This window comes from Pieris brassicae, chromosome 5, assembly GCF_905147105.1.
Source record: "Pieris brassicae chromosome 5, ilPieBrab1.1, whole genome shotgun sequence".
Classification (NCBI taxonomy): domain Eukaryota; kingdom Metazoa; phylum Arthropoda; class Insecta; order Lepidoptera; family Pieridae; genus Pieris; species Pieris brassicae.
Window position 1 is genome coordinate 4,648,992 of NC_059669.1, and position 13,948 is coordinate 4,662,939.

Here is a 13,948-nt window from a genome sequence, read left to right on the forward strand (position 1 = left end):
TTATCTATCAAAAAGGAAGTGGTTCCATATCTCAAAGTTTGTTCTGGGAAATTCAAACTAAAATCACATGTTTCATATATATTTTATTTCCACAAATTAGTTGTTTATAATCTGCAGTCGGGACTATGCATGTACCTGTAACAAGTGAAGAATTTTAGATAAGACTTCTTTAAGTGAACAAGGAAAACATGTGTATATTTGATAAATCAGTCAAATGTGTCTTCAATGTTATTCAAGATATATGCTTGTCTTTAAAGGAATCATCATTATATTCTGCAATAATAATTATAAAAAATCTCTTGTATGTAATGTATTAATAAACTAATTTCAAGATGTTCTGGTTAAAATGGATATTTTAATTTTTCTTCTGTATAAAAATAAATTACCTTTGCAGTTTCTAGGACATTTAGTCTGGGCCACATCCCTGTAAAAAATATAAGTAATTAGTAATTATAATTTTACTTAAATGTTAGTTAAAGATTTTAATTAGTAATCAGTAAAATCAATCAACATAAAATTTCAGACTGGGGCGATATCTATATCATCATTAAACAAATATAATTTACAATATAAGGATATGAAATATTGGGCAGCCTGGTTAACTGGGATCTGGAAAAGTAAGAAACCTCTATTGTTGAGAATTTCAATGAGGTTTGGGTTCTTTTTCATCAAATTACCTCTATTAATCAGACTTTTTGCAACCTGATTGAATGAGATTTGATTCTAGAAATTTTTCAATTGTATATTAAAACCTGTATAATCAATAGGTGCCCTGTTTCTATCCCTTAAGATCCATATTAACCAGGATTTACTGTAATAGTGTGCTTAAAAATATCTCTACAATGCTGTAAATAAACTTACATTTAGTCATCATAGTAGCTCTCTCCTCTATATCTGTAAAATAAAATAAATCTATCTATAATATGTTTAGGCTTAGGTCTCATACATAAGTTTCAATGTGTAATATCTCAGATGTTACCAGACCATATTTTCACCATGGTTTAGTGAGACAGGGATAACTATAGTATTCATCATAAAGTGTAACATTTAGAAAAATATATATATATGTATATTCAACATGTACTTACCATTTTAGAAAGTAACTTGATTGAGATCTAATACCACCACCTCTCACAGTGCATTATTTAAGTTCTGAAAAGACACATTCTGAATATACTTTCTTTTAAAATTAGGTTTTTAGCTGTCAATTTACAGGTTTATCAGATATTACCAAACCATATTTTCCCCATGATTTTGTGAGACAGGGATAACTATGATAATCATCATTAAATACTGACATTTTCTTAAAGATTATATTATAATACATACCTTCATAGTATGTCTTCCTATGTCCATATGCTAATTCATATATCAAGTCAATGTCTTCTTGAGTGTTCTTAAATATCATACACAAAACATGACATGACATCTCTTGAAACTACAGCTTTAGTATTAGTGGCAAAATCTGTAACAAACATTTACTTAATGTTACTGTGTTTCAAAAAATTGCAATAATAATGATTTTTTTAAACTTTCAGCTATTACCAAACCATATTCTCCCCACGATTTTGTGAGACAGGGATAACTATGATAATCATCATTATACAATTTATTAAAAATAAAAATAGCATTTTACTAGAAACATCTGTTCTGCAGTGGATATATAAATAGATTCCTGGCATAATGTTATTGAGAAACAATCATTACTTACTGTTTACATTGAGGGAGATACTTGTCTTGTCCACTTTGGGTGAAATGAACTTTGCACCTGGAAAAAACACTGTTTTATTTACACATATAATGTTAGCTACATTAAAGCTATGCAAGTTCAAATTAAGATCAGTTTTTAAATTTCATCAAAGATCTATGATATATGCTTGTAAAACATCATGTCCATCCATTTAAATTGGGCTGTAAGTATAAATAACTATATTTTAATGTCTACTTACAAAATTATTATAAAGAAAACCAATATATATGTAAAAAACGTACCTTTTAAACATTTCCAGGATTGTTAAGTCTTGCAATGTTAGTCCCTGTAAAAAGTAATACTAATTATAATTATTTTACCGAAACTCAAACATGTAAATGATTTTTACTATATATATATCAGGCAAAATCAATCAACAGAATAAATTCAGACTGGGGCGATATCTATATCATCATAAAAAGTAGATAGCAAATGGAATAAGCTTTAAAAAAACAACTCACATTGTAACTGATCTATGGAAATACACAGGCCAATAATGAATGAAGTAGTGTTAAACAGGTTCTGTAATAAAACATTCATATATTATTTTTAGGCTCTTGAGAGATACACAAAATAAAATTTTATATAAAATCAGTAAAAATCAATCAACATGAATATTAAGCCTGGGCAGATATCTTTATCATCATTTATTTATAATCCTAATTATTATAATGAATTAAAACAGAAATTGTGAAAAAATTAGAATGTACTTGGCTTTTAAATTTACCTTTATTTTTAAAATTTGTGGTTTCTGTCATCAAATTGTACCATAATGAGTGTCAAATCTGTAAATAAACACATTTACTATATAGGTTGATTTACATAGAATTGGAATAAAGTTACTAAAAATAAATATCAGCTTTATCAATCAACAACGCAGTTCTGACTGGGGCGATATCAAAATCATCACATGGTTTGAATAATAGCAAATCATTTTGAACCTACTTACATTTTAAATATGATTTGTTTATGTTTTCTATCAGTACTCCTTTTTTTCAGCCTGATGGATACCTAAAATTTTTTTATTGTTATAGTTGTTTAATAAAAACATACATAAATTTAGATATTAAGAAAATATTATCAGAAAAATCAATCAACAACTTTATTCAGACTGGGGCGATAACGGAATCATCACAAAAATTGAATTTGAATAACTAAGAAAATTACACTGAATATTACTTACCAGTAATATTTAGCCCAGTGAGGTGTAAACGGCTTGTCTATAAAAAAATATATTATCTATAATTACAGTTGTTCTGCTGAATTTATATGTGGATAGTTGCATGCAAGTGCTGATTGTCACAAAAACCCCTTAGATATGAAACTAATTTTTAGTTACATATCTTACACGGATTGTACTAATGTTCCTAACCAGAGTCAAGTCTGCCAGAATTAGCTGTACACACATCGGCTTTGGTAGGGTACTAAAAAATGGACTACATTCCTACATATTTAACATTAAAGTTTGTAGTTTTTATTCAAATCTTTGGAAATTTGGATCAGTTTGTGTCTATGCATATTAAATACATTAAAAAAGGTAATTCTTACCTCATTTGGGATCACCAGCTGAGAGTCTTGTTGAATCCAGAGCAGTCATCTGCAATAGAAAATAATGCTTAAAAATATTATCATTGTACTTTTGTTCAAAAGGTTTAAATATTATAATGTCTGTTAGAGTCATCCCTTGGAAATACAGCTATTAGCAACTGTATATCTTACACGGACTAATTATTTATGTTCCTATCCAGAGTCAAGTATGCCAGTAATTTCTGTGCACACATCGGCTTTGGTAGGGTAACTAATGCATTGGTTTACAATGGTTATACAAGACTTCTAGTAACTCAACTGTTTAAATATAGGCAGGTACATTTGTCAAATACAATGGATTTTTAAAAATACAGAACTAAATTATTAATTACAGGTTATTAATTTGAATACTCACTTGAAAAACAATTTTATATATTCAGACCATAATTTAAGATTATCTGTAAAAGAAATTATAAATTAATATTCGAGAGAAATAATATCTAAACTCAGTAAAATATTTATGTCATCAGATGATATTGGTATGTTTGAAATCATTTAATTTCATACGAACGAGACTATAATAAAAATCATCATTTGAACTTTTTAAAATTTAGTTTCTACAGCAGTTTAAGTTTAGTTATGTATAATGCTTCAATTGTTACTTACAATATTACTCTGCAAATCTTGATGATTGTGGTTTGAGTCTGTAAATAGACACATAAACATTAGTGCTTTCTTAAATATCAGTATATTATTAAATAATGAATGAGTTTCAGAATGGTGGTAAAGATTAGAATCACTTATTTCATACGAACGAGACTATATGCAACATCATAAAGTTAACGCAAATTCATACCACAAGATACCATTAAGATAATAAAACAAACATACCTTATAAAAGCTGCTGTGTCAACCAATCTACGTCACCTAAAAAAAAAAAAATTTGAGTAAACTAAACAATGTTGACCAGAATAATGTAAAAATCACTTACCTTACAGAATAAAAGGTAACTATAGTTTAGATTGAGATAAGAAGACAGTAAATCAGCTTAATGTAACTCTTTATTTTGTATATGTCCTGCACTTAACACATGTTATTTAGCTCACAAAACTAGAATTACTTCTTTGCTGGTTTAGCAGGTGCCTTCTTCGTACGGGGCTTTCTTTCAGCTGATTTGGGGACATTCCTCTTTCCAAAAGCACCACTTCGTGCTGCTTTAGTTTTAAGGCTTTTGAAGACCGCTGTTCTTGCACGGTTACGCTTAACTCTCGCTGAAGTAAGTTTAAACCTGTCGTAGTCAGTCATTTGCGCTCGCTTTTGTTTGTTTGCAAGCTTTTGGGCCCATTGGCTTGCATCCCATTTTTCGTTAAGTTTAGCGTCTGTCCATGCTTTTCTTACGACACGTGTGGGGGCTGTGAAGGGGTAACTGAGACGGAATTTTGTAAGATGTAATTGATTAAGCCGAATCTTCTGACGGGCGACACCGCTGCCGGGGCCATCAACCAACACACGAGTCTGATCTATGACATCAACAATGCTGACAAGTTTTCCTTTTAAGGATCCATTTGCTACCAGGGCAACTCGCCCTGGTTCCACATAACGCGCGAACGGCATGACGTCCTGAAAAAATATAGAATTTCTACTTACAAGAATAATGCTGAGACCGAAGAAAAACAGAACATTAATAGAGAAACCAACAAAGATTAAAAGTGTTAGATAACGAATGCATAAAAGAAGGTGTTAATATAGACACGTATTCACAAGATTTTAACATTTAATTTTAAGAATTTCTCAGAGAAAATATGATTAAAATAGATTTAAAAATAAGCTAACCTCTAAACGTCTTCACAAACACGAAACACTAATGTAAAAGACTTTGACAATCAGCGTTCGAATTGTCAGTGATAGCGTCGGTGCCCAGTGATGCCAACTCCTACAAAATATTACCCCTAGAACCAACATCAAATATGAAATATCGCAAACCTACACTCCTTTTGATAGGTAATTACAAATATGATTTAAACATACATTCAAGTTGTAGAAATAGCTCTTGTAGTTATGCGGGTGCTTTTTACACAGTTACATATGTTTATTAATGACTTAATTCTATGTTTTGATTTTAAAATATTTCTTATCTGTCTTTAAATTTTGACTTTCTTAACCTTTTTTGACATATGTTCTTAGCTTTTTTTGTTTGGTTTCAAGGATTAATAAATATTGTATAGAAACGTTCATGAAAAAAGTACCCCTAAATAAATCTAGACTTAAACAAAACCCCCAGCTGGACATCTTGATTCCCCTCAGTTGGCATTACTGTCAGTGCCTGGTACAAGAACGGACAGTTCCTTGACTTTGACATTTTCATATGAAAGTGTCGTTGTTCAGATGGGTTTTATTTTTTGCTAAAGTTTTTTTAATAAAGCTTATCTCTATAAATAAACTTATGTTAATAATTTTAAATATTAATATAATCAATAGAGAACTTCATTGGGATTTCTGAATTTTTTTGAATTGTTTGTATAGGTTATGTCGCTACTATAATGACATTAGCACACAGCTTAGACGTATTTCATGGTTCTCTGGCTACTGTAGAATTGAGACATATTACCTATAATTTAATTCTTGATTCAAATAGTTTAATGCTTTTTATATTTTGGTATGTTAGGACAACTTTGTGGTTCAAATAAAACAAAAATTCTGTTGTATCAAAATTACTACTATTTTTTAATTTTGTTATAAACTGTGGATGGGATTTTGACAATTTATGGGGAATTCAGTGATAAAATCATAAGGAATGTAAGGGAAGGAACATCATAACGCAATGCAAATTATCGCGCTTAGTTCATAAGTTACATAGTCTGTGCTAAGTAGTAGTTCGTATAAATATATAGCTGTTGGCGGTACTAGACAATTTGCTGTCTAGTATGGCGGTATATTTCAAAATCCAATATTATGTCTTCTATTTGCGTTGCTTAGTAACCAATGAATTACATTGATACAATTGCAATATTCTTAGTTAAATAAAAATAATTCATGATTATTACAGCATATAATAATAATTAATGTAACGAAGGCACATTAAGAAAAACCTATAATGCGGTTTAGATATTATAAAACCATATTAGAGGCGCAGGTAAGCGAGTAAAGTTATTCATTCACAAATGAGACTGTACTGTGGACTAGCGTCATTAAAATAAAGTAATTATTTGTTACCTTTTCGTTTTTTAGGACACGGATTCTCCAATTGCCGATATAAGTTGGTCACCAAATAATATAAAATTAGCGGTGGCGACTTGCGAACGCGTCGTGCTTCTCTTTGATCGTGATGGGATTCGACGCGACAAATTTAGCACCAAACCAGCAGATCCTACCGCTGGAAAGAAATCTTACGTGATAACAAGTAATATTTTACTCAATTTTATGTTTAAGAAAATTGCTTAAGTTTACACGACATCAAAATTGCTCATTTACTTTGTTAGCTATCGTTAGTATCTTATTAACAGAAATAAATAACTGATTGGAGAATTCATGCATAAATTCTTTGAATCGTGAAATTTGATAATTATAATTTATTTATGCAGCGAATTACTTCAGATCGTCACGAGACAAACTAAGTTGACCTTAAGTCAATCATACATAGTGAAAAATAATATAAGCTTTTAGATTTTAATACTGACTTAATTGACCCCTAGGTCAGCAGAGGCCGGCCAGACTTCACTATCGCCTTCTTTTTATAATAATTTATATTTAAGGTATTAGTTTTCAAATTCTTTGTTTCCAAAGGTATAGTGTTCAGCGAGAATTCTGAACTCCTAGGGGTGGCACAAAGCGACAACATGGTGTTTGTATACAGGGTGGGTGCCGACTGGAGCGGCAAAAAAGTGATCTGTAATAAATTCCCATTAACCGGAGCGCCGTTGCATTTATTGCCCGCTGAAAATGGGTTTTTCACTGGAACCAGTGATGGGAAAATAAGGTACATGTTCTATGCCATAACCGTTTTATCGTTATAACTCTAGGTACTCACTGTAAACCTATTGTTAAATTGTTTTCCGTATATAAATGTTCTAGCTTTAGTTCTAGAATTTCGAAAATGCATGAGAAAAATCATTTCCTATATTCTTTGAATTTAAAAATAATTTTTGTATGTATGGCATTCTTTTTGTTAAATAATTTTTAATATCGGTTTAGTAGATTCAGAGATTACCACCTATAACCCCACTTTACATGTTTAAGTATAGCATTGATGCATAAAATATATTTCGTAAGACTGTAAATTACCGGTGTTGATGCATTTTTAGATTATTAGACTGTAAGAGTAACAAGAGTTCTAGTCTTTGGTCGGTCGGCACGTGTTGCGTATCCCTTGCTCGCGGTCAAGAAGCTGCTTTGGCGTCGGGTCACGTTGACGGAACACTTTACCTCAACGGCCGGCTTCTTCTGCGGTACTCCTTGCCACCTACGGCCCTTGTCTTATTACCGCCCTATGTAAGTATGTTTTATAGCAATAAAAAACTTTGAGTCTCATATTTCAAAGTTTACTGAAAAAAATGTGTTCCCTCTTGAAATATTATTAAAATTTTGAATTAATTTTTAAGTGTATTCCCGTATGTCGAAAACAAATTGGATTTTGACGTACGGGAGTTATAATTTGTGCTAAGTCGTGTTTCTGAATCTCATCCTAAATCTCTTTACCTTATCTTCAAAATTGTAAATTCAATAAGAAATGATATTAAAGTAACTTAATTGTAATGTTCATTTTTCTCAAATATCTTCCTATCTTGGAAGGTATGTTTATTTTGCTAAATTTAGACAGAATAGTCAACTACATTTTTTCTAAAATGATGCAGAATTTGCGAATGATCTAAGCATAGAATCGTTAATATTTTATCTTTGTTATTCCTAAGCTTCTAGTAGGCTCTTGTGACGGTAGAGTAGCAGTGTATGAGGCTCAACGAGGCGCACTTTTACGGAATATTGAACCTGCCTTACCTCCGGAAAAGAAGGACTTTTTAGCAGTTTCACCTAGTCCATCAGGACAGGTATTGTATTCAAAACAATTTTAAATGCAAAATAAACCAGATATTAGTACAGTAATATATATCTATACGAGTATGTTTGCGTTTGTTTGCAAGTTGGTATGAAAATACGACTAGAAATCTAAATACATTATTAAATTTCTTTATTTATTTTTTCGTTTTTTTTTGTATGGATATTCATGGAAACACTTGATAAATGAAACACTTTGTTTGAAGCTAGGCTGCTGACCTTAATATTTTACAACATGAGTGTTAAGTGATACCGCGCCTATGGATACTGGCACTGCCAGAAGGCAAGCGCGCTGCCGGCCTTTTAAGAAATGGTATGCGCGACGCTAACAAAAACTAACTAAGGGTTCATAAATCTGAGTGATACTTCAATCGACTTTTGTGCAGAATAGTGCAGTCGACATTTTTGTACATTATCGGAAACAAGAATTACAATTTATGAGAGTGGAAATATTTCTTTGTATATTTGGATTTGTAACAGCCTACCAATCACGTGATTGGGCAGATTCGAACCCGAGGAGCTAAGCTGTAGGGGAGTGTCTATTATCCGCTTTTTTAACTTAAGCTAGGTCTGGTGGGCTGGGCGTCTTCCGCCGGGCCCGGGCCAGCGCAAATATCCTCATGATATTTATGTGCGAGTCGGATCCCAGTGGCCGGACTCGCGACCCAGCTATTAATTTCATTGATGTATTTGACAATTCTTATACATACATATAGGCTATAGAATAGGCTCTGTGGTGGTAACCCCCATAACCCCTTAACAACATTGCCCACTTCTATATTAAAAATTATTATTAACTTAACGTGGCAACGAAGAATAATAAAATTGTGATATATTTATAATTCCTTTTAGACGGTTGCATTTGGAATTTTTGACGGATGTCTGATTGGGGATATCAAGGAATCTGGTACTGTGGAGTTTACGCCTGTTAATATTGGCAATTTGTATGCTGCGCGTGCGCTGACCTGGAGCGGTGATGGGACAAAGCTCGCTATTGCTTCCCAGACAGGGGCGGTTATCGTGTTGGAAGCTGTACTTAAGTAAGTTTTTATTTTATAAGTATTATATTATTATAAATAATTTATTTATTGTTTAATATACTTAGATGCACATGCAAAGTGATAATAATTATATAAAATATCATTTAATGATTAAAATTACCTTAATTAAAAATAACTGTTACTACTCCTTACTCATGAAAATTATAATTCTTTTATTATTTGGTAGGTACTTTTTATTGGTAACTTTGTTCATTGGATTTATATTTTTCGCTTTCATGGTCTGTCTAGTGTCTACAGTACGTATTTTATGAACGTTGTTATAGAAGTTTTAATAATATAATTGAAGTTTCAAAACTAAAAACCAATATCGGTTTTTAGTTTTGACATTTATAATTTAGATATTTTTAATCTGTAACTTCCAATAGAGATAGCACTTTCGAAATACAGTCATCCGGATCGGTATCGCTATCTCTGTAGAGAGTCCCGGCGATGAAACGAACTGAGTTAATTTTAAACATATCGAAAATTGTTAAAGGTGTTGGGTTTGGCGGGAATCGGTTGAAGTACAGCATGTAAGTGCTCGACAATTATTATTACGCCGATTGGCGGGAGACGCACCTGCTGTAACACTATCTTCTAAGCATGCTGATATATACACGGTCAAGTTTATAGGTAATATATATGGAAAAACCCTGAGGTACTCGACTGTCCATTTAGTAGATTTTCTTTACTCGAATATCAATCGACTTGTAGTTCACGCCCGTCATCTTGTTGTGTCTATAAATTTAGTATGAACTATGAAATATTAATTGCTACCAAACCGTACCACTGATTAAATCTTTTAGAATCACAGATTAACACCCATCGATATACAGATTTGTTTTAAGTTCCATTAGGGAATGGAGCTGTCACATTTCTGTTTCACGGACGATTTTTTAAAGCCATGGCACGTCTGTAACTAGAACTAACTTTTAAAAGACCGGGTATGCACTCGCGACCCCTCTGGCATTGAGTGTCTATGGTCGGTTTACACATCACTTAACATCAAGCGCCCTGTCCTATTAAAAAAGCGCAACATGTATTTAGTTATACATAATATTTTGCTGGACATATATTGCAGTAATAAATTCAATATATGCTTCTATTATAAATACTATAATACGAATAGATGCGAATAATTAAACACATTTTATACCGTAGTCGGAGAGTTCTTTAGAGTTAATAATTCGTCCAAAGCCCCCGTTCATCCTTATATCTGTCTGCAACCACATATGGTTGAAATACAATGTGTTTGCTCTACTATGAGAATTAACAAGCATATATGGAAAATTATATGTTCGCGGATATAAACGCGAGATTTACAAGAAAATGTTTCGTTCTTTAAAACAGTCCTGACTTTGTTGCCGTGAATAAAAACGTCGACTTGTGTGAATAATGTTCTTGATTTATAAACCCGCTTTTATTTAATCTTTTGAACCACAGTACGAATTAATAATTTCGAAATATTTTATTGCGCAGGTCAAGATTGGTACGCAATCTGTCGTACAGCGAGTACGTTGATACTTTGCGATATAGCACATGGTCTAACAAGTGAAGTAAGGAACCTTTTGTTATACATAGTTTCATTATCAACATTTTAAATCAAAATAGTTTATTTTATATTATCTACTATACAGTACAAACATATTTTTTAGACATCAATTAAAACAAACCCACACAGCAAACAATTCCAACTCATATACGAGTTAAGCTAAGCAAAATTTTTATAAACGTGTCCTACATATATAAGTAAAAAATGGTTCATTTTAAACACGTCAGTTATTTATTTGTTTCTAGTCGGAGACTTCAACTGTGTATCGATGTGTCATTATAATAAAATTTTTAGTTGAAGTAATATACACTTTAATATAACTGTTTTTGGGGAAACTAGATCAACATTTCTTAAGTATTTTAGTAAAACTATTTTGTTTAAATATTCAATGGTAAACGAATATGGTAGATACCATGGATGGGAACTGGGGAGCGTATTTACGCAGCTGTTGGAGGAGCGTGTCTTATACATCGTGCGGGAGAGTTAAGCGTGGTCGAGTATGGACTAGACAAAGTATTACATACGGTACAGCATTTATACTTCTTTTTATTTTTAAACGGCAATAGCACTACAATATTTTACATCTGGACATGTGTATTTGTATGTCTGTTTCTTTGTCACTTATTGTTTCTAATAGGCAAGTAGGTGATTAGCCTTCTGTTCCGGAGACATGCAGTCGACTTTTTGGGTCCAAGGCTCGTCGACCGTACGAGCGAATGTTGCGGATATAGACAAAAACTCCATTGGTGCACAGCTGCACAGTACACACCAAGGGACACCCCCCCTTCGACCTCAGGGAGTCACACGCTGATGCCACTTGGCTAATACTGCTCTGTTTTTTAATAAATATATAATTATTTAACGACGAGTACTAGTACTGTATTTAAATTTAAAGTTAGTTTTGAAATGCAATAAAAATAAAAAATAAATTTACCGTCACATTTTTCGGTTACGCGTCACATTTTTCCGTTACTGGCCATCTCTTTCTGGTCCCTACCACGGTTGATTCGTTATTATGAATTTCATTAATTGTAATAGAATTATTACTATCATTGTTATCGTTATTAATGGCTTCGAATCTCTTCGAATTAACCGTGGGACAAGAAAAAGATGGCGAGTAACGAAATATATGACGCGTAACCGAACAATGTGACGGAATTTTTTTTCCGACCGATAAAGAAGATTCACTTCAAAATTAAAATTATTTGCTAATTATATTACAAAGTTTAGACATGATTTTCTCTTAAAAAAAAAAAACTTTTATTTCATTTCATCAAGAAAACCTCGGAGTTTTGGAGGGCCATGACTGTTAAACACGGAGGCGATAACTGAATTAGTACTACACATTAATGACAATATATAATATTATTTTTTAAACGTATAATAAAAGGTTCGTACGGAGCGCGTAAATCCGCACGTACTCAGCGTACGTATCAACGAGCGAACACAGAATGGAGAACGAAAGCACCTCGCGTATTTGTTGGACCGACAGACGTTGGCTGTTGTTGACCTTATAACGGGTAAGTGCTTTTAAAAAAGACAAAAAAAATATTCTCACAAATATTTACTATAAGCAAGAATATTAAGTATATTATATATATATATATATATATAAATATAATGTACAAATATTTTATACAATTTCCACATCAGCCAGTGACAATATTTTTTATATTATTATATATATTATTATTTTAAATTGTGAAGCCTTAAATATGAACAGTATATAAATAATGCATAGAATATGTATTAATGGATACTAATATAACATGTTTAGGAATGCCTCTCTGGAACTACTAAACTGTTTCTAAATAAAGATTTAAGTATTATTTACTTAAATTTGATTAATATTTAAGCTTTAATCGTTCGAAAATTTGCCGTAACCTGAAGATTGAATTTTTCTACGATTGAATTTATTTATTTATTATCTACACGTTTGTATCGATTTTAAATTTGGTAATACAGAAATGAATTAAAATCAAAAGTTACTTTAATTATAAGTAATTAAAAAAAATCGTGCATGCCACAATTTCGATTTAAATAACTTGCGATTATTTAGATCCTTAGATCATCTAAGAGTTGATAGCTCTAAAACAATCTATCATTAGAGATAATTCAATATCGAGTACAAAAAATCCAGAAAATGTTAAAAACTTTACCTGTACTGAGGAATTTAAGGCAATTCCAGGTGTCCAGCTAGGTCAATGGTGGCACGAAGCCCGTATCGATTGGCTGGAGCTTAATGAGAGCGGGCATTTGTTACTGTTGCGGGACACGCGCCGCCGGCTTGCGCTCTTAAGACTTGATACTACCGAGAAGGTAGATAACATGTTTCGCTAATTAAATATTAATCCAGCAGTATAACCTAAGTCCCATAGGATTTAACCTCCGGCATGTTTTATAGATTATTATTTAAAAAAAGAAAACGAGTCGAACGCAACTTATTCTATGTTGTACTTATTATAGTATGTTATTCTCACTAAAACGCAATTGCAATACTGATGATAAAAGATATTTCTTTTAAATGCCTTATTTATTTTAAACTCTATATGGAGTCAGATTACATAGTTGCTTTACAAGCAACTTATCAAACAAGATACTTGGCGATAATAAAGAGTGATGGACTTCTTCCTATAAAAATGTTTAACTTGCCAATAATTTTTACGTCCGTACTAAGATTTGAGAATTTACAGTAAATGTAGGTTTGAGGGCATTTTTTTACTTTATAAATAGAAGAATTATTAAATTAATAATTTCTAAAGATGGCAATTTTAGGTCAGTATGTACCTAGTTTTTAGTCATAGGCTGAAATTCATAAAGCGCACTTGGAATTGCATGTACTTATTAAATTCATAAAAGCCTGAGATTACATAAAAACTCTTATAACGTGTGTTTGACAAGCAAAGTTTGTGCTAAGTATAATTACGGTTAATAAATCTAAGTTTTATAAACTACGTACATTTAAACGTAACAATAAATCGACAGAGCTATGAGGGTAGTTAACAAGAATTCTGAATGAACACTTAAAAT

General features: G+C 31.8%; 2 protein-coding genes, 1 long non-coding RNA gene and 3 other non-coding genes across 9 annotated transcripts in view; 1 reads left to right on the top strand and 5 right to left on the bottom strand.

Annotated features, from left to right (window-relative positions):
• Positions 1–63: 63 nt before the first annotated feature.
• Positions 64–5,085, bottom strand: LOC123709810. Of its 4 annotated transcripts, XR_006753760.1 has the most exons (15): positions 4,925–5,085; positions 4,169–4,204; positions 3,944–3,981; positions 3,693–3,735; positions 3,299–3,347; positions 2,934–2,970; positions 2,478–2,535; positions 2,212–2,272; positions 1,993–2,036; positions 1,712–1,768; positions 1,330–1,465; positions 1,089–1,152; positions 862–894; positions 387–424; positions 64–135 (listed from the first exon to the last, which is right to left on the bottom strand). It is a non-coding gene; the product is annotated as an uncharacterized LOC123709810 (long non-coding RNA). The 4 variants fall into 4 exon arrangements; XR_006753761.1 differs by lacking the exons at positions 3,693–3,735; positions 3,944–3,981; positions 4,169–4,204; positions 4,925–5,085 and adding an exon at positions 2,700–2,761 and having other exon boundaries at positions 3,299–3,548; XR_006753759.1 differs by lacking the exons at positions 3,299–3,347; positions 3,693–3,735; positions 3,944–3,981; positions 4,169–4,204; positions 4,925–5,085 and adding an exon at positions 2,700–2,761 and having other exon boundaries at positions 2,934–3,248.
• LOC123710515 lies at positions 488–555 on the bottom strand. The gene has a single exon (XR_006753838.1). It is a non-coding gene; the product is annotated as a small nucleolar RNA SNORD31 (small nucleolar RNA).
• On the bottom strand, positions 2,600–2,668 carry LOC123710516. The gene has a single exon (XR_006753839.1). It is a non-coding gene; the product is annotated as a small nucleolar RNA SNORD31 (small nucleolar RNA).
• Positions 2,826–2,892, bottom strand: LOC123710514. Its single transcript, XR_006753837.1, has one exon. It is a non-coding gene; the product is annotated as a small nucleolar RNA SNORD31 (small nucleolar RNA).
• Positions 4,321–5,219, bottom strand: LOC123709809 (60S ribosomal protein L14). The gene is made up of 2 exons (XM_045661371.1): positions 5,111–5,219; positions 4,321–4,897 (listed from the first exon to the last, which is right to left on the bottom strand). The coding sequence occupies exon 2, from the start codon at positions 4,889–4,891 to the stop codon at positions 4,394–4,396; it is 498 nt and encodes a 165-aa protein (XP_045517327.1). The 5' UTR covers positions 4,892–4,897; positions 5,111–5,219; the 3' UTR covers positions 4,321–4,393.
• Positions 5,220–6,268: 1,049 nt separating this feature from the next.
• The window catches only part of LOC123710440 (intraflagellar transport protein 172 homolog), a 31,173-nt gene continuing 23,493 nt past the window's right edge, over positions 6,269–13,948 (top strand). Inside the window, exons 1-11 of the mRNA XM_045662311.1 lie at positions 6,269–6,410; positions 6,506–6,677; positions 7,061–7,253; positions 7,579–7,765; positions 8,185–8,319; positions 9,179–9,366; positions 9,863–9,999; positions 10,846–10,922; positions 11,327–11,443; positions 12,309–12,438; positions 13,107–13,237. Coding sequence (XP_045518267.1) covers positions 6,372–6,410; positions 6,506–6,677; positions 7,061–7,253; positions 7,579–7,765; positions 8,185–8,319; positions 9,179–9,366; positions 9,863–9,999; positions 10,846–10,922; positions 11,327–11,443; positions 12,309–12,438; positions 13,107–13,237 — 1,506 coding nt within the window. The 5' untranslated portion in view covers positions 6,269–6,371. The remainder of the gene's footprint in view (positions 6,411–6,505; positions 6,678–7,060; positions 7,254–7,578; positions 7,766–8,184; positions 8,320–9,178; positions 9,367–9,862; positions 10,000–10,845; positions 10,923–11,326; positions 11,444–12,308; positions 12,439–13,106; positions 13,238–13,948) is intronic.

What these genes read in the sequence shown, in the direction of transcription:
- LOC123709809 (XM_045661371.1), bottom strand. Translation starts at nt 4,891, where the DNA reads ATGCCGTTCGCGCGTTATGTGGAACCAGGGCGAGTTGCCCTGGTAGCA.